The sequence below is a fragment of the Moschus berezovskii genome, chromosome 15, assembly GCF_049115385.1.
Source record: "Moschus berezovskii isolate FMDL1 chromosome 15, NW_MosBer_1.0, whole genome shotgun sequence".
Taxonomy (NCBI): domain Eukaryota; kingdom Metazoa; phylum Chordata; class Mammalia; order Artiodactyla; family Moschidae; genus Moschus; species Moschus berezovskii.
The window spans coordinates 25,409,477-25,429,767 of NC_142474.1; the positions used below are offsets into that span (position 1 = coordinate 25,409,477).

General features: G+C 50.0%; 1 protein-coding gene across 1 annotated transcript in view; it reads right to left on the minus strand.

Annotated features, from left to right (window-relative positions):
* Positions 1–1,587: 1,587 nt before the first annotated feature.
* Positions 1,588–20,291, minus strand: part of BMP7 (bone morphogenetic protein 7) — an 88,468-nt gene continuing 69,764 nt past the window's right edge. Inside the window, exons 4-7 of the mRNA XM_055434388.2 lie at positions 12,273–12,470; positions 7,331–7,407; positions 5,364–5,474; positions 1,588–3,611 (exon numbers count right to left, since the gene is read on the minus strand). Coding sequence (XP_055290363.1) covers positions 3,462–3,611; positions 5,364–5,474; positions 7,331–7,407; positions 12,273–12,470 — 536 coding nt within the window. The 3' untranslated portion in view covers positions 1,588–3,461. The remainder of the gene's footprint in view (positions 3,612–5,363; positions 5,475–7,330; positions 7,408–12,272; positions 12,471–20,291) is intronic.

The following is a 20,291-nucleotide window of genomic DNA, read 5'->3' on the forward strand; positions in this document are numbered from 1 at the left end:
ACCCAACGGGCAGTCTATGGGGAAAGTGAGCCAGAGAGCAGCAAAGGCTTGTCCTCTTGCCCCTGAGTGTGGCTCGCTCAGTCCAGCTTTTTAAAAAATTACTTATTTAATTTTGGCTGCACTGAGTCTTTCTTGCTGCGCGGGCTTTCTCTAATTGCAGCAAGTGAGGGCTACTCTCCAGTTGCAGTGCGAGGGCTTCTCATTGAGGTGGCTTCATTTGCAAAGCAGGGGCTCCAGGGTGCACAGGCTTCAGTAGTTGTGGCCTGAAGTCTCAGTAATTGCAGTACCTGGGCTCTAGAACACAGGCTCAGTAGTTGTGGGCACGGGCTTAGTTGCCCCACGGCATATGGAATCTTCCTGGACCGGGGATCAAATCGATGTCCTCAGCATTGGCAGGAGGATTCTTAACCACTGGATCATCAGAGAAGCCCTCAGTCCAGCTTTTACTTTCCTACTCTTAATGAGACAAGGGCACACATCAATAGATAATGTACACTTTTAAAAACAGCAGCTGACGTTCGCACCTTCCTGAGCTAGACAACAGGGAGCAGTGAAGACTGTGGCCACAACTGCACTTGGGCTCCAGCCAGGAGCCGCCATGCAAGAACAGGCCCTGGGAGAGGCCAGATCTGCCAACTTCTCAGGAGAAGCCAGAATTTGAGATTTTTTTTCACCCCAGCCTTCTGATTTTCAAAAACGTGTTGGCAACGAATTCACTTTTAAAAAATGTATAAACACCATGCACGCAGGAGGAATAAGACACGTCTGCAGGCCGCATCTGGCCCTCTGGTGTGCGGCTCTGGTCTCCAGCCTGGAAACAGAACAAAAGCTGGATCACGCATCGGGACAATGACAAGAGGGTTTGGAAACCAGGGGCTGGAACTTGTTAGGAGCGGCTGCTTCATTTGAGGCAACAGGGAAAGAACAGGCAGCCTGGCCAGGGAATGGGCCCAGATTCTAACATCCATCAGGTGACCTCAGCGTGCACTTCAAAGCGGAAAGGGACCCAAGCGGCTGCTCCACACTGCATGGCTGCGGGCTGCTGCGTGCACAGCAGGCCCCTGGCTGCCTTCGCCAGGCCCATTGGGGGCCAACCATGGCTCAAGTCGGGAGCCAACAGCAGCCCCCAAACCGCTGAAATAATTTGCACTGGACAATGCTGGGCTCTGGGGCCTGCGCCGCTTTAAAGTTTTGGGTGTACACTCCCCCTACCCCCATTACTATTTCTTTTTCTTTCTTGTGCCTCTGTTTTATTGGGATGACTAAATCTTTCAACTATGTTAGCAGTAAACACAGCTAATTTACCCCCTGCCTCTTTGAAACAGCTGCTGACAGCTGCACTGTAATTCAATCAAGGATCTTTGTAGTCAAGCCTACCAAATTCGCATTTGTTGTTTGGTTCCATCTCTCCTGCCCGGAGCCCCGCACAGCTGTACCGAATACTGATGAGTGTCCCTTTCTCCCCCAGGCCTGGATGATAAACAGTGTGTTAATGGTGGAGGCCAAGGCAAAGAGTTCTCAGCAGACCAAGAGAACTCCAATATCCAGGCGCTGAGAGAAAAAACAACACAGACATACACAGGCCCAAAACCAGAACCAAATGTCTCCTTTTATTGCAAAGTCAAAACCCTTTTTATTTTGTCTATATACAGCATTTTCTCTGAGGACTGCTCTATGCAACAGCTGAAGGTACATCGGTCTGACCATTTAATAAATAGTCTTAAATAAGAAAATAAACAGGTTGGAGGAAAGCAAGCTTGTTGTCCTGAACAAGGGATTGGAGAGGGTCTAAAATGAGCTTCAGATGGACATAAATAATTTCTTTGTTTTGTAACAGTTATTTACAGGTTTCAGTGTACAAATGATGCTAGGGGTGTGCGTGGTGTGAAAGCTTGCAGCAAGAGGGAATCACGCCAAATCCCCAGATCTGTCAACAGACAAAACAAAATGGAACAAAAACAGTGACTCTTCCCCATTGACCAGGCAGAGTGAAGGCTGCAGCCCAAGCTACTGAAGAAGAAAAAATAAAAGAAAATTAAAACAGGGCCCCATGTTTCCAGGAACCAACTTAATCAACATGGAGAGACAGTTCTTCACTAGACCAGATTCAAGGGGCTGCAGGCGTCACCTGGATAACCCTGTTCTTTGTTCACAGACAGCCTGGTGGTCTCCAGGGCCCATGGTGCAGCTGGAGGCTGGGGACCTTCTGGCTAAGGTGAGGGAGGCGTGTGCCAAGGGCCACGTCAGAAATGGTACCTTCCAGTCAGGACACTCTCTAGGCAGCTTCCTCAGCCTTCCATCTGAGATGCATATCTGCACATCCTGCTCCCAGCAGACCTCCCACTGTGTCATCTTTCCCTTGCTTCCAGGGGCTGATTCTTTTGCAGGGTCCCCCCGTAGGGGTCTGCAAATGAAAACCGGTGACTACAGAGCCCAGACTCTAGGATGCTGCTGTCAATGGCCAATAGAGGAGTCTGCTTGGGGGATGGATGACCCTCCTGCCCACCCACCCCTGTTAAGAGCTAGTGTGCTTCTTAAAACAGGGCTATGGTGGCCCTAACTCAGGATTGAGCTGCAAGTTTTGTCCTGACTGTTTTTCTCCTCCAACTGCCACCTCTCACTGACTTCCTACTGGGGAGAGAGTTGGAAAACCAATTCCAAGTGTCTCCCAGTGCTTCACACACTTATCTTAATTTCTGCCACCAGGCACCTGGCTGAACGATGGAACCTATTTAGCCTTCAAGGTCAACACACTCCCAACTCCAAAAAGAAAATTTCCCTCTCCTTCACTGGACAAATCTTGGCTTTGGGGTGAGTCTACATAAACGGTGGGCCTGGGCAAGCCTCAGAATGAAACTGGAACAGCACAGAAAGGAGGCCTCCACTGCCTCTGCCAGCTACAGCTTCTGTTTATGAAATCAGAGTAAACCAAGAAATGGGGATAAATTGTTTAGGAAAATATATCTGTACCATCCTAACCATTTTCATTCATTCGTTTTATTGTGACATTTGTTACAGGGACTTCTGCGTTCGTCTTCCTCTCGCACAAACAACAGCGTGCCCACCCCTTGCCACACCCCTTTCCTCCGCTGCTGGTGGCCGGGCTGAAGGGTGTCATAATTACCCCTGGGAACGAGTCGGTGCACGGCTGAGACTTCACAGCCAGCGATTGGGGCCCAGCAATTTTTCTTGATATATATATATTTTTCCTGTTAGGTTTTGCCTGCAGCAGCTTGTAGGATCTTGTCCGTAGGATGCTGATGAAAAACGGATCAAAAGCCATCTGCCTCTCAAATTCCTTAACACTCCTACAGCATTATAGTTGGGGAGAGGGAATGGGAAGGCCTCACAAAATGCAGGTGGTCTGCGGGCTCCTCGCCGAGGAGGAGGGAGGTGCTGGACGGTGAGAGACCCAGGATCCAGAAAAACGTGACCCGGAAGCGTGTGACTTCTGGGAAGAGCTAGTGGCAGCCACAAGCCCGGACAACCATGTTTCTGTATTTCTTCAGGATGACGTTGGAGCTGTCATCAAAGTAGAGCACAGAGATGGCATTGAGCTGAGTCGGAGCACAGCAAGGCTTGGGCACCGTTTCCGGGTTGATGAAGTGCACCTGGAACACACCCCAAAACAGTGGTGGTGGTGAGACCTTGAGAGTCACTCATCCCTGGCCTCCATATTTCTGTAAGGAACGGGTACTGCTTGGACAGAATCCCCACTGGTGACACTCACTGGGCACTCCCAGCTCTAAGCACCTGATGGCTAACTAACTCAGTTCCAGGGTTATCCTGGACTTACAGATGATGAGAGAACCAGAGCATACAGGGTCACACGACATACAGCTAGGAAGATACTGGGGGCCAGGTCATTCTCCCTCATGAGGCTGTCCTCTTTGACATTCCAGGATGTTCGACAGAATCCCTGGGCTCCACTTCTAGAAGTCAAAGGCACTCCACCCCCACCCCTCAACTGTGACAACTAAAAATGTCTCCGTAGGTGCATGCCAAGTCACTTCAGTCACCTCTGACTCTTTGTGACCCTTGGACTGTAGCCCACCAGGCTCCTCTGTCCATGGGATTCTCCAGGCATGAATAATGAAGTGGGTTGCCGTGCCCTCCTCCAGGGGATCTTCCTGACCCGAGGATCAAACCCCTGTCTCCTGCAGCTCTTGCACTGCAGGTGGATTCTTTACCGCTGAGCCACCATGGAAGCCAGACACTGTCAAATATCCCCTGGGAGGCAAAACTGCCCCAAGTTGAGAACCCCTAGGCCAGACAAGGGTCGGCCTGCAGGTCAAACCCTGCTCTGCCACATGTTTTTATGAATAAAGTTTTGTTGGCACACAGCCACACCCATACATCACACAGCGTTTGTGGCTGCTTCTGCATTATAACAGCAGAGGTGAATAGCTGCAACAGAAACTTATGACCCTTAAAGTTAAAAATATTTACTATCTGGCTGTTTTCAGAAAAAGATTGCTGGCCTCTGGACCAGGCCTGTCCTGTCCAAGAAAAACAAATGCAAATCACAAGTGTAATTTAAAATGGTCTAGTAGCTACACTCTACAAAATGAAAAAGAAACAGGTGAGATAAATTTAAATAATATAATTTAACCCTGCATTTCAAAGCTATTATCACTTCAATATATACTTAACATAAGAAGTCATGAATGAGATATTTTACATTTTTTATACTAAGGCTTCAAAACTCAGTGTGTATTTTATAGTTGCAAAACATCTCAATTGAGATTGGTCACATTCAAGTATTCAAGAGCCACATATAAAAGTGGGTACCATATTGGATGGTCTGAGTCTAGGCTATATTAGATGATTCTGCCTCAGTAAACACCCTTGAATAGCTGAGCCACGAAGTTCAAGGCTAGGAGGCAAAGATGTGAACTCTGGGAAGGGACAAACTCTCAAGCCTGCCTCACCTGCCTCCCAGACGTTGTGGAGCAGGGGATGGGGGAAGTCTATAGAGGTGGACGCTGACTATCAGGAACAACCCAGATTGAGGCAAGGCCAGGACAACTGCCCTTAGGCACAGTGATGTTTATTTATGATACTTTTAGGAGCCCATGAAACTGTTCTAGCTGCTTTTAAAACTAGGAGAAATAAATGCACTTCAGGATTAAAGATCATACACAATCATTATACTTATATGCTCTTAAACACACTTTTTACGGAGGAAGGGCCCAGGAAAGCAACAGGGCCCAGGGCTCCAGAAACTCATGAGGTGTTAGAGACCTGCTGTGGCCCCAGCTTGGAGGGGCATGAGGCCGGATCTGGTGGCTATGCTGCAGCAGCGGGCCACACCCCGGACTGCGCGTGGGCCACACCCCGGACGGCGCGCAGGCCACACTCACCAGCGTCTGCACGATGGCGTGGTTGGTGGCGTTCATGTAGGAATTCAGAGGGAAGGCGCACTCCCCCTCACAGTAGTAGGCGGCATAGCCTTCGGGTGCGATGATCCAGTCCTGGGGGGAGAGATCAGAGAGCGTGAGAGGGCGTGGTCAGGTAAGGGGCGTGGTCAGAACACCTGAAGAGTGGGAACTGCGGGATCCCACCCTCCAGGCCGAAACTGTCCTCCTGTGGGCCAGATTCCGAAGCTCCCAGAGGTCAAAGGCATAGCCCACCTCCTTCTGGGCAGCTGGGGCTCCTGCAGAGGCAGAAGAAACAGAAGGCAGCCTTTCTTGGTCCAGTGCGTGAGTACTCAGTCGCTTCAGACTCTGAGACACTATGTACTGTAGCCCGCCAGGCTCCTCTGTCTATGGGACTCTCCAGACAAGAATACTGGAGTGGGTTTCCATGCCCTCCTCCAGGGGACCTTCCCAACCTGGGGATCGAACCCACGTCTCCTGCATCTCCTGCACTGCAGGCAGATTCTTTACCTATCCACTGAGCCAGCTGTGAAGCCCTTGTCCCAACAGACAGTAAACATGAGGGAAAAACCAGGGGGTGGGCTGAACCCAGAATGGACACTGGCTCTCCACTGGAAGGTGGCACAGACAGAGGTGACCGGGGGTATCAGTCTTACCCCTGCAATGTGGTAGCACATGGGCGGTCTGTTAACAAAGCCTTCAGACCTTGCTTCACCCAGCACAGTGCCTGATATACTGTGCAACTCAACAAAGGATGCTGGTGGTCAGGTCAGCACAGAGATGGCGCTCTAGCAATAACTACACCTCTGAGGGGCTCAAGTGCACCTGGGGGCCCCAGTCCACACTAGAATGTGAGCAACCCCTTAGATGGTGGATGTTATCCTAAGAGTGAGGGCAGAATCCCAGGAGGGCTCCAAGCTGTGTGCACAAGAGCCCTGAGGGCGTATCTGGGAACACGATCCTCTGGGGAGAATCTGGACCCTCCCATGGAAGTACATGCTTTGTGAGGGGAGAACAACAAAACCAGTGGCCCTGTGAATCTCATGACAACACCCTCTCCGGGGATATTTGGGCTTCATGAAGGCAGGCACCTTGCTATGCCCAAGGCTGCATCTTCAATGCCTAGAAAAGGGCCCAGGAGGTCATGGAAACTCATCAACAGTTGAGATACTCTTTTTCTAGGATTCATCCCTTGCCCTTTGCCCTACTTCAGCTAAAAGGGTCCAGAGGGGGTCAGCCATGGTCCTAGGACATGATCCCAGCCCTACAATACCTGATTGGTTCAGGAACAAGCATCTAGCCTAAGCTGGGCCAGTCAGCCCCTTCCCTGGGAATCTGAAGCACAGATGGGGGAAGGAGAGGCAGACAGACACCACAGAGGGTGGGGGCCCGCCCTCCAGGTGGCTGGATTCCAGCACATGGACTTGGCCATATCTGAGGGAAGCGGCCAATGCAGGATGCCAATGGGGTTCATATGGAGAATGAGGTTCACAGTCCAAACCCAAATCCAAACCCACAGTGTTTGGGTTTCTGGTTCTAGCCTGAGTCTCTAGCAGAAACCAGGTTTCTGCTCCTTGGTTTCATGAGGCATCCCTGCAGCCTCTAGTTAGGACATGAGGCTTCCCAGGTGGCTCAGTGGTAAAGAATGTACCTGTCAATTCAGGAGACACAGGTTCGATCCCTGGTCAGGAAGATACCCTGGAGGAGGAAATGGCACTCTCGTATTCTTGCCTGGGAAATCCCATGGACAGAGGAGCCTGACGGGCTACATTCCATGGGGTTTCAAAAGAGTTGGACATGACTTAACGACTAAACAGCTGGAATCTCAAGAGATGAGAACCACGGCTCCCTGCACATAGGGGACCCAGTCCTACCGCCATGGTGGGGAGCACAGGGGAGCCCATACCAGAGGCTCCTGACACTGGGGCAGACCCAGCCACCCTCCCCCTTACCTGCCAGCCCAGGTCCCGGAAGCTGACGTATAGCTCGTGCTTCTTACATGCCTGCCTCTGGTCGCTGCTGCTGTTTTCTGCAGTGATGGGGTGCAGAGGTGCAGTACCATGGGGAGGAAAAAGAAACACATGTATTAAAGCTTCCTCAGTCTCAGGCAGTGGCGTGATCCCAAGCAAACTTTGGGAGCTGGACACAAAATTCCTTCAAGCATCTGTAGCCTCAAAACTCATTACTACCCCTTGCAAATGGCCTCCATAGGGGAGGTACCAAGGCCCCCACCTCTCATACAGTCCTAGTCCGCAGCTATCTCTGGATCCTCCTATGGACACTGTTTTCTCTGGTTTGGTTGCTGACGTCTGCCCGGATCCCGTGTGGGAATCCAGCTCCATCTGCATCCCATCTTACCGGCTGCGAGAGCCTGAATGGAGGCAGGGTGGAGGGTGTGCTGCTTCCGCTCAGCCTCATGCCTCGAGATGCTCAGCCCCATGGAGGGAGGCAGGAGGAGGCACAGGCAGGGCCTGGGACAAAGGCCCCACCACCGAGAAGACACTAGAGGGCAAAAAGTCAAGTCCCATTGACCTTTCAGAAAAGCACAGCACTGAGGTTTCTCTGAAGAACGAAAATTATGCACTGGGGTTTTCCAGAAGTATGTAGAGTTGGTAGGAATTTGGGGTTTGGAACTGAGCACTTGTAAACATGTAGGGATATCTGTTTCTCTGTCTGTCTCCTTGTGTCTATCTCTTTCTCTGTCTCCCTTGCTCTCTGACACACACACACACACTCTGCTGCCGCTGCACAATCTTCCCTGTACCCAGAAGCAAGAGGGATTCATTTTTTTTCTTCGTAACCACAATCTCTCTCTCTTCCATCTAAAATTTCCCACGGGCTTTCTATTGGCTCTTCTGAATATTCCTAATTTTACACACATCTTTCTGTCTAGAGTTGAGAGAAGACATTTTAAAAAGTGTACAAACCAGTGAGGAAATGAATTGATTATGACAGAATGGCCTATAAGTTTCTAGGAGGGAGGGATGCTGGCCCCTAGGAAACACTCAGAACCAGTGAGATGATCCCAATGCGGGGGGCAGGGAGCACCAGCCTTCGTCTCGGGCCCTCATTACCTTGGTGCCCAGTAAGTCATTCATTCATTCATCCGTTTGTTTGTTCATTCACAGAAATTGTTACAGAGCATCTGTGGGTTTGCAGATGCTGGTTTGGACACTGGAGCTACAAGTGTGCAGGAAGCATCAAGGGGCTTATCTTCCAGCGAGGGAGGCAGATGATAACCAGTTGAGTGAACACCAATTACGTTCCATCTAGAAGAGCATCGAGGAGGGATGAAGGGAGGAGGAGAGGACAGGAAGAATGTGCTGGGGGCTCTGTGCTGTGGGCGCTAACCAAGAGCCTTCAGAGGAAGTGGTGCTTGTGTAAGAACCAAAGGAAGTGAGATGGTGGGCCAGGTGGGAGATTCCAGGATAAGGACAGGGTGGGATGGAGAGGAGGGTTAGAAGTCAGCAAGAACCGGGACAGGCGTGGTGGTGGGCAGAAGGACGGGAATGAGGCGGTGGTGCTGGGGTCGGCGGTTGGCAGCGAGGAGGGGAAAGGTCTGCACTGAGCTCCACCGCTGGGGGCGAGGGAGGTTAGCGAGGATGGAGCAGGAATGGGAGTCCTGGGCCCCTCTTCCTCACCTCAGGACCTAACCTGAGGGCTGAAAGAGAGAGAACAGCAGCTGCGAGGGTAGCAGGGCTTCTGGAGGGCCTGGTGGTCATTCATATGCAAGGTCAAGGCCAAGGGACCCATCAGAGGGGAACCGAGCAGCCTCCTGGACCATTCACTGTGCCATCTGGAAGGCACAGACACTGAGCGGCAATCCAGGAAGCCCTCCATCGCTGTGACCACACCTGTAACCCCGGGCAGCAACTCCACAAGCCTTCTTCCCCTCCTTCCCTGTGGACAGGTGGAAGGGAGAGACAGGAGCGACCTCGGCTGTGATGCTATGTGAAGGAGCCTGAACAAGACAAAGGTCTGAGCATTTTAGCCTGAGCCAGGGGTGTGGCAAAGAAGCTGTGTGTTGAGAACCAACATTGCTGGCTGTTTGGTGCCCTGAGTAAAGAAGAATCTGAAGGTACGTGCAGGTTCACTGAGAAGAAAGTGCCTTACTTGATTAGCAATGTCTAATCAATTATGAGTAGGGGCCTCAGTGCCAGTTTCCCCAACCCTGAAAACAAGGCAATGATATTTGGCTTAATGTTGAAGCCCAAGGCCCCACAGGCCAAGTCCTGAAGCTAGTTGTGGACATATCAGTATGAGCTGGGCTCTGGCTCTGCCGCCAGGGACCTGGCTCCTCCAGGCTCCCCTGGAACCCGGCTGCTCTGGGAGGAAGTGGTCAGAACTCCTATTCACTCTGACCTCTTCTTAACAAAAGACAAGAAAAAGGAAGAAGAGATGCTCAAGAAGTAGACTCCCAGCTGGCCTGCCCTCCTGCCCTGCCCCACCCACCCCCAGCCGCAGCGGGCAGGCATGCAGGAGCTGCTTCATCCACCTCCGCAAGCCCCGCCTGAGCAGCTGCCTGGACTCAGCTCCCACCCCCACGGGTCATCTGGTGAAGATGGCTAATGACCAGGTAGTTGGGTCCAAATGGGGGTGGGAGACAGAAGTGGAAGGGAAGTGAGGGTCCCAGCTTCTCACCCCAAACCACACAGTCTGAAGAGCAGTTGAAGGCCTTTGTGGGGCAAGGCTGGTTGGCAGAACATGTCCAGTCCCTCCAGCACACACAGGGCTCCCATGGGAGAGAGGCTTCTACTTGTGTGCCCCTGTGGCAGGATTCTCAGCCCATCACGGGAGGTGTGTGTGTTCTCAGGCGCTCAGTTGTGTCTGACTCTTTGTGATCCCATGGACGCAAGCCCACTATGCTCCTCTGTCCATGGGAATTTTCCAGGCAAGAATACTGGAATGGGTTGTCATTTCCTCCTCCAGGGGATCTTCCCGACCCAGGGATCGAACCCGTGTCTCTTGCATTGGCAGGCAGATTCCTTACCACTGTACCATCTGGGAAGCCATTATGGGAGGCGGTAAAGCACTTTCAATGGGCATGTGCAGCAAACACACCCTCCAAGATTCTGGTTTTTTAAGTCTGTGGTGGGGCCCAGGCTTTGTTGTTGTTGTTTTTTTTTTTTAATTAAACTTCCAGGCAGGATTTAAGTGAACTTCAAACAGGACCAGGAAGTAGAAATCTAGAGCAAGAAAGCAGATCCTAGCCAAGGTAGAAGAGCTGTCATGTGCGGTAGTGAGGGCCCCGTCCTGGGGGTTATGTAAGTGGAGAAGATGGCGGTTTGGTAAGGATGTGGTGGGAGAAGCTGGGTGTGCAATTCTAAGATTTTGAGGGCAGTCCCTCCCCTTTCATTACCTTGGTTAGACCATTACACCTGGCAGACCTCTGAGACATGGGAGATTTTGCAAGGCTGACATTTGCCAGCACTTCCTGCCTGCCTGACATGGAAAAGCCTCTAACAAGTCTCCCTACTCTGACCCTCCCCAAGCGCCCCACCCTGCTCCCCACCATTCTCAGAGCAGCCAGAATGAGCTGCTTATCAACCCCACCCCACATCACAGCTTGAAACCCTGCAAAGGCCTCCAAATTTGCTTTGGATGAAATTCAAACTCACAATGTGGCTCCCAAGAGGACACTTGACTCTGCTCACTCCCCAGCCGCACCCTCCCTGTCCCAGCCACGTGGCCTGCCCTCCACTGCCCGCCAAAGCTGCCATGAAAACTCCCTTCACTTGTGGGTCCCACTGTCTGGAGTGCTGGTCTCCAGCCCACCCAGCCTCACCTTGGGGGCACCAGCTTGCCCTTGAAGAAGTCTCCTCTGAACCATCCCCTAAAGGGTCCCTTGTCACCATCTCCTGGCTCCCAGGGCTGTGATCAGTGTGCCTGTGAATGACAGCCCCCTTCTGCCCACCTTGCATGAACTGGGTCATAGCTGGGCTTTCGCTGTTGAACCCTAACCCCCAAGAACCTGGCATAGAGCATGCTTAAAATACAAATGAAGAGATTTTGTTGCTTTTTAATTTGGGGGGATCAGATTCCACTTGAGCAGCCTAAAAAAGAGTGGATGCACCTGCCAGAAAAGAATTCTTACAAAATCTTTGCACACAAACTCTGGAACCACACAGACTCACTGGAGTCCATCTGGCAGGGCGCCCTGCTCTTAAAAAACATCACCAATCACAGTAACTGTATTTTTGCTTTTCTGAAAAGGAAAATGAACAGCAATTTAAAAATAATGGAAATGACCTTCCAGGTAAGGCAGAAGAAGCTATTGACAATATATGTGGATCTGAGGGTGGGGGCTGCTCTGCCACACCCCCTCACCCTTCTAAACACCCCCATGCTCCCTTCCATACTTCCTCCCCCCAACCCCAGGGCTTTTCCAGCTCATGATGAACCTAGGGCTGGGAAGGCTCTACAAGAAAATCTTACCACCCATGTTCAGCAAGTGTTAAAGTTTGCCATGAGTTTCAAATGCATTTCACTTGAAGAAATAAAATTAAAAATATAGCAACTCCCCCTCAATTTTTCTCCCTCCCTTCCTCAGGACGATGGAGTGAAGTCTTCCCTCTGTGTATGTTTTCATAGTTCTCCTTCATTTATTTGTAGCTCTTGTTTTGTTTGTTTAGAAATTTCACATGATTTGGCATCCTGTGATACTTGTGTTCTGCTACTTGCATTTCGAAATGAATTTATGACACAATTTACACAATGAAGATGGTGAGCTCTGGGCAGGAAGGGATTCTGTGGGTGGTGCTTCCTGCTGCATGGGTTCCAGAACCATCTGTGGAGCACATGCGTGGATGTTGAGCTACCCCCAGCTGGGGTCCTGTAGGAGGCTCCCTGTGGGCTCCTCAGGATCCGTGGAGTAAACCCCCCACCCCGGAGTACCTGCGACGTTGGCCACCCGCAGGGCTTCCTGGTTCTTGGGCGTCTTGGAGCGATTCTGGCTGCGCTGCTTGCCCCCCGTGGAGCGGGTGCTGCGGAGGTGGACTTCAGTGGCCTTGAAGAAGGCCACCATGAAGGGCTGCTTGTTCTGGGGCCCCTGCCGCCCAATCAGGCCCGCCAACTTGGGGTTGATGCTCTGCCCTATATGGGAAGCAGTCAAATGCACAGAACAGGTGGTTAGTGGGAAGGGCTGAACAGATGTCGTGTTAGCGAACCTCACAATGTCCATCCGTGTACTCGCCACTCCTCCATCACAAGCATGGCCTCAGCTCTGACTCTACACTGGGCTGTCCCAGGACCTTGGAACACAGTGGGAGTCACAGAGAGAACTCCCTGGCCTCTGGGCGTGCACACTGATGGGGAAGGCAGGCAGGAATCACGCAGGGCAGGGAGCCCGTGCTGATGTGTGTGCGGAGACAAACGGAGCCGGGACGGGTGTGACACAGTGTGACTCAGCGGCTCCCGACTGAAACCCCCACCTGACGCCCAAGGGAAGAGGGAGGAGGAGGTGGGCAGGCAGTGGAACCTCTGAGTCCTGGTCTGACTCCCCATTCCTCTTCACCTGGGCCCAGCCACATCTGGAATCAACGTCACCAGCAGGAGAGACAGCCTCGGAGGCAGGACAGGCTCTGGCCCTGGGCCCACCTTCCTGGGTTCACATCCGGCCTCTGACATTCGACACACAGAGGCTCCCAGCAGACTTCTGCACACCGGAAGTGCCCATTAGATTAGATGCTAGCTCAGGACAGTGGTCCAGGAGATCAGACAAGCAACATGAGGGCTGAGCCCAGGGCCTCTGTCTCCATCTGAGAGGTCTGGGGAATGCAGCAGAGGCTGTGCACAAAGGATCTGAAGGAAGCCAGAACAAGAGGAAGAGGGACGCCAAGAGAACTGGCAACCCTGGATACTGGGTGAGAAGGCGGGTGAGGCAGTCACGGTGTTCTGTGCTCTGAGGGTGGGACCAGTGTGATGGGGGCTAAGAATAGCTGCAGCAAACTTGAGGCCATCGGTCAATACATACTTAACTCATTATTGACCAGAGACGTATTAAAAATTGTTGTTACTCCAATGTTAACTGATCGGAGACATCTCAGTATTCACTTACATAACCAATTGCCAGCCACAAGTGTTAATTTCTGCAGAAGTTCCCCCCGGTCAATAACTACTACCATGTCCAGTGGTGATAAGTATTCCAAAGGAAGATAAAGCAAGAAGACAAAACAGCTCAGAGAGGCCAAAAACTTGCCCAAGGACAACGAGCTTGGAAGTGAGGGAGCTGAATTTGAAACCAGGGCAGGCTGCTTAATCATGACAGATATGGTCCCTGCAAGTTTGGTGAAAGGGGTTGGAGGCCAGCGAAGGCACTGGGCCCAGTCACTCTGGAATCAACTTCCCCTGGACCTCTCCAGACAGTCTGGATGTCCACAAACCCAGACGCCCAGGGACCAGCTCAGCATCAGGGGCATTTGCTTTAGCTGTATTACAGCAAATGTTCAAAACAGCTCCCCCACCCACCACTACTTCACCTTAGTCCCTCTTAACACCAGCTTTCCTGCATTCTTTAGCAGGGTTTCCTCGAGTTCACTCATCTATAATTTGAATGATTCTATAAAAGAAACCATTAAAGTCGAGCCCCTAGGAACTGTGCACCACTCCCCTCCCCCCGGAAGGCTGTTAGGGCAAAATAAAAATGCCTCCCTGAAAACCTGATGCTGTTTCAGATCCACTAAATTCAGTCACTGCACCTCTGAGGGAGGGTGTCTGGCTTGCTTTGACCACTGGCAGTACAGCCAGGTCCAGGGTCCCACAGCCTCAGCTGAGAAATGGGAAGACGAGGGAAGAGGGTCTCCAGGTGGCTGAAACCCACATCTGCTGGTGACCACCCCATGAGGAAGCTCCATGCTGGGGCCTCTATTCCCTCATCTGTGAAACAGGGGCAATGCCAATTGTCCCATCCATGCCCTCTCTCCCCCGCCCCATTTCTTGCTACTCAACTCAATTTTCATTTAGGCAGCTGTGCTTTAAACTGACTCCAGCCTGGCCATAGCGGGTGGGGCCTGTATTCTAATACTAAGCAACCAACCCTCCAGCCATAGTGATTGGTTCAAGTGATCCAATTGAGCCAATGAATGGAAGTTTCCAAGTGTAGGGTTCAGAGTAACCTTCTCTTTCCCTGGACAGCATTGAGGCAGGAAGGAGAGCCCAGAAACAGCCACCATCTGGCAACCATAGGTGGACTACATCACCAAATGGGGCTGAGCTGGTGGAAGAGCAGAGAGAAAAACAGACATGTGATTTCTGGTGATATCACTGAGCCACTGGATCAAACCAGTTCTAAAGCTGGCCAGATTCTTGTCCCAATCACCCAAATGAATAAACCTCTTTGATTGTTTAGTCCGGGTTGCCAGAGGTTACCCCCTTTTCTTAGAGGCTTGGGAACTAGGGAACAGGGTAGCAAGTTATCTTGGGCCTGGCAGAGGGTGGGTTTGGATTATTCCCCTTCTGTCACCAAATATGAGAAAAGATTAAGGCTTTCAAGGTAAAGGCTGTGTCACCACAACAGACATTCAGCTTCAACAAAAAACAGGAGTATGGAAAACTACAATGAAATGTCACTTCGCTCCCACTAAGATGGCTAAAATAAAGGCAGACAAAAAACAAATATTGGTGAGGATGTGGAGAGAGTACAACCTTCATACACTGCTGTTGGGGTTATAAAAATGTTGCAGGTACTTTGAAAAACAGTTTGGCAGTTCCTCAAAGAGTTATGCACAGAGTTCTCATACGACCCAGCAATTCCACCCCTAAGTATACACCCAAGAGAACTGAAAACATAGGTTCACAAGCGTTCACAGCAGCATTATTCATAACAGCCAGAATGTGGAAACAACCTAAATGTCCATTAGCTAATGAATGGATAAATAAAATGTGGTGTATCCACACAAAGGAATATTATTCTCCATTAAAAAAATGAAGTATGGATCCATGTCACAGCAGGGATGAACTTTGAAAACGTTATGCTCCATAAAAGAAACCAGTCACAAAACATCACATATTATATGATTTCACTCATACGAAATGTCCAGAATAGGTAAATCCATAGAAACAGAAAGTAAATTTATGGTTTCCAGGAGCCTGGGGAAGGAATGGCATGGGGTGAGTGCTAATGGACAGGAAGTCACTTCTGGGGAAGACCACTAGACAGTGAGATGACTATACAAGAAGGGGAATGTACTAAAAACCACTAGATGGTGAATTCCATGTTATGTGAGTTATAAGTTAATTTTTTAAAGTACAAAAAAGAAAAAAAAGGATGAGGACTTCCCTGGTGGTCCAGTGGTAAAGAACCCGCCTGCCAATGCAGGGGAAACTGGTTTGATCCTTGGTCCAGGAATATTTCACATCCCTCAGAGCAACTAAGCCCATGCCACAACTCCTGAAGCCACCTTGCTCTACAGCCTGTGCTCCGCAACAAGAAAAGCCATTGCAATGAGAAGCCCCAGCACCAAAACGAACAGGAGCCCCCACTTGCCACAACTAGAGAAAGCCTGCATGCAGCAGGTCAAAAATAAATAATACATAAATTAATTCATTAATTAAAAAAAACAAGGGTAGGCATGATCCATCCACTGAATGCTGGGAGACAGTTTTTTTTAATAAATAGTATAAGGATCGGAGAAGGCAATGGCAAGCCACTCCAGTACTATTGCCTAGAAAATCCCATGGATGGAGGAGCCTGGTAGGCTGCAGTCTGTGGGGTTGCTAAAGGTCAGACACGACTGAGCGACTTCACTTTCACTTTTCACTTTCACACATTGGAGAAGGAAATGGCAACCCACTCCTGTGTTCTTGCCTGGAGAATCCCAGGGATGGGGGGGCCTGGTGGGCTTCCGTCTATGGGGTCACACAGAGTTGGACACGACTGAAGTGACTTAGCAGCAGCAGCAGCAGCATAAGGATGCCTATCACAGTGCCTGGCACTCATGGATTTAATGACCATTTACTAAATGAACAAATGCCTTCCATGCCAACAGTGGATGGAGCACTCACAGTCCATCCAACCCTCTACATGGTCCCACAGAACAGATATCGTGATGTCACTTAATAAAGAGGAGAAAGGTTACACTCTGAAGACCCTGCAACAGGTCGGTGGTGGAGCCAGGATTTGAACCCTGTTCTGCTGGAGCCAAAGGTCAAGTTTTCAGCTGTGACATCAGCATGTCCCAGAGCTGCAAATACCCCAGTCTCCCTCCTGGGCTGCCCCATGTGCTAAAAAAGTGGTCAAGGTTCCCTAACACAGGGTGGAGGCTGACATGAGCTTAGAGGCCCGCTTCACTCAGGGCCACATCTCAAAGAGCCACCCAGGGGTAGGGGAGGAGACAACTCTCTCCCTGACTTGTCTTCTCCCTGGTGTTCCTTAAAATATCAACCATGTGACCCTGGTCACTGGGAAGAATGCAGAATGAAGGACTCTGAACTGGGTCCATCCCCTGGCTTCCTCTTGGGGTTGTTGCCATTCAGTTGCCAAGTCAATGTCAGACTCTTTGTGACCCCAGAGTCTGCAGCATGCTAGGCTCCCCTGTCCTTCACTATCTTTTAGTTTGCTCAGATTCATGTCTATTGAGTTGGTGATGCTGTCTAACCATCTCACCTTCTGTCACTCCCTTCTCTTTTTGCCTTCAATCTTTCCCAGCATTAGGGTCTTTTCCAATGAGTTGGCTCTTCACCTCAGGTAGCCAAAGTATTGGAGCTTCAGTATCTGACCTTCCAATGAATATTCAGGGTTGATTTCCTTTAGGAGTGACTGTTTTGATCTCTCTCTTATCTAAGCGACTCTCAAGAGTCTTCTCCAGCACCATGGTTGAAAAGCATCAATTCTTCAGCACTCAGCCTTCTTTATGGTCCAATTCTCACACTGAGACATGATTACTAGAAAAACCAAACATTTGACTATATGGATCTTTGTCGTCAAAGTGATGTCTCTGCTTTTTAATACGCTATCTAGGTTTGTCATAGCTTTTCTTTCTGTTAGGGCGGGAGGTTATGAAAACACTACCTAGCGATGTGCTGTTCTTGCTGTTTCACAGAAAAACTGGTTTGGGGGCAACATACTGTGGACATCTTTCCTTGTCAATGAAATGCATGTTGATCTCATCTCTTGTGGCTGCTGAGGGGTCTTGCATCTGCAAATCCCTTTGCCTTGTCATCTTCCGTCCCAGGTTTGAACAAACAACTTGCTTATTCATTTAGCAGTTCAGTCAACAACGATTCATGGAGCCCCCACTGTGTGCCAGGCACTGTGCTGTGCTGATGCTGGGTATAGCACCAAACAAGGTGGCAGCCCCCGTGAGCTGACCAGAGAGGGAGATGCACTCAGGGATGAAGGGGGACTGATCAGCGGTGAGTCACATGAGGTCTCAGTGGGGGCTTGGGATCATGTTCTAGGTGTGACAGCAGCCCCAGAGGATGTGGCAGGGTCAGAGTTCTGTGGTAAGAGGCCTACTGGGGCTGGTGTGTGGGGAGCAGATAGAGTGGGGAGAGAGGAAGCCAAGTGGGGGTCCAGAAACAAGCCCCCGCCCACCATGCCCTTCCCTGGACCCTCATAGTGCTCAGGGCAGCCTCTCTGGGCCCTGAACACACAGTGTCCTCCTACAAATAATCAGCAACTCGGGGCAGGGATGGTCCCCTGCACCCACTGTTCCCACATAGGCTAGAGCTCTCAGACGGGACCCAAAGCACATTTCACCAAAACTCTGGTCCACAGACAGGAGAGATCAGAGGCAGGACTGGTCACCAGCCCTTAGACTGCCTGTCTGTGCAGGCAGCTAGATCCTGACCAGTATGCCACCTGTGGTAGTGTCATACTTAAGCATGTCGTACTGAGCCCACCCAGCATTTATATGTTGAAATTTCTACCTTTCTATTGCATTTTACAGTGCACGAAAAAACCCTAGTCCAGTTAAAGGGATTTTCCAAAATTCATACCCCAAAGTTTGCTAAGTCTGTAATTCTATAAATAGTTTGAGCCTTTCCTTCTAATTTTTTCTCTTCTTACTCATGCACGTATTTGATAAAGTCAGATCATACTTTGGGGGAAAAAAATCATGTTCACCAAGAAGGTGATCGCAAACACAGCCACCTCTCCACCTAGCACTGAGCATTTGGGCTGATGCTTCTCTGGGGCACTGTCATGGGCATTGTAGGATGTGTTAGCAGCATACTTGGCTGTTCCCAAAATGCATCCCCAACATGTTTGCAGACCTGGCCACGTGTCCCCTGGGAGGCAAAATGTCCCAGGTTGAGAGCCAGCAGTTATGTATACCCTCCGGAAAGTAAGTCAGGCAACACAGACACGCAAAAGGGAAGTCACCGTGGTCAAGTTTTTTGATGTGAAACCCAGAGACGATGTGATGCTTTGTTAAAGCAGGACAATTGGATGAGGGGGCATGGCATGGAGTACCAAGAAGGAACCTAAGCAATCTACTCATCTATTTACAAATAGCCCTGGTACCCACATGTCCCGAGCCCAGCACGGCTCTGTGTCCGGGAGAGGGGTGTTCCGACAGGAACAAGACAGGTCTAGGCTCTCATGAGGCCGACAGAAGGAAGGGCTGCCAAGTGACAGGCAGAACATGATACGGTGTGATTCCACAAGGGAGCAAAGAAAGTTAAAGCATATACCAACATATGTGGATATGTACATACATAAAGTTTATTTTTGTTTTAATATCCCCACAAAGGGCAGAGAAAGGTTATATTGGGGGAGAGGACGCGTGGGTTGGCTGAGAGAGGAATTCCTTTTCATTTTATGATGTTACAATATATGGGCTTCACTTAGCACTTGCAAGTATTTGTTTTATTTGTCTCTAAATGTCCAGGGCAAACCACACTGAATAGAGAGCCAAGCCAAACGTATTAGGCAGAGGGATTGAGCTGGGTGACATTCATCTAGGCAACAGAGATACATCTCATTTTAACATAGGTCTGTATCTTTGGGAAAGCTGAAAAGGATTTATATTCTAGACAAGTGTTAGTGCTCATGCTCAGTCACACAGTGGGGTTCAACTCTTTGGACCCCAGAGACTGTAGCCTGCCAGGCTCTTCTGCCCATGGGATTTTTCAAGCAAGAATACTGGAGTGGGTTGCCATTTCCTCCTCCAGAGGATCTTCCCGACCCAGGGATAAAATCTGTGTTTGCTGCATCAACAGGTGAATTCTTTACTACTGAGCCACCTGGGAAGCCCTAGACAAGAGTTAATAGGTTTAAAAAAAAAACCAAAACTCTGAAGATTTGCCCAAGGATGGGGTTATCAGATTTTTGCAAATAAAAGTACAAGATGCTCAGTTAAATTTGAATTTCAGATAAATGAATAATGTTTGCAACACATGGGACATACTTATATTATGCAGTGATTTGCTGTTTATCTGAAATTCACATTGAACCAGGCGATTCACATTGAACAACCGTCTGTGTTTTATCTGCCAAGACGTGCTCCTTTAGTCAAGATAGAAAGCCTTTTCTGGCATGTGATGGTGACCGACCCTGCCGCAGACTATAACAACCACAGTGGGGAGGCCTCCCACCCACCCAACAGGTAGGTAACCACTCTGCCAACTGCTGATTTCTTCATCCTTACAAGAATTCATGGCTTGCCTGTCTGTGGGGTATTCTGATTCTACCTTTTGACTTTTCTTAAATTTTTTTTTTTCAAATTAATGTATAGACTCCAATATTTTGGCCACCTGATGTGAAGAGCCAACTCACTGGAAAAGACCCTGATGCTGGGAAAGGTTGAGGGCAGGAGGGGAAGGGGGGCAACAGAGGGTGAGATAGTTGGATGGCATCACCAACTCAATGGACATGAATTTGAGCAAATGCCGGGAGATGGTACAGGACAGGGAAGCCTGACGGGGTTGCAAATAGACATGACTGAGTGACTGAACAACAAAAAGTGACCTTCT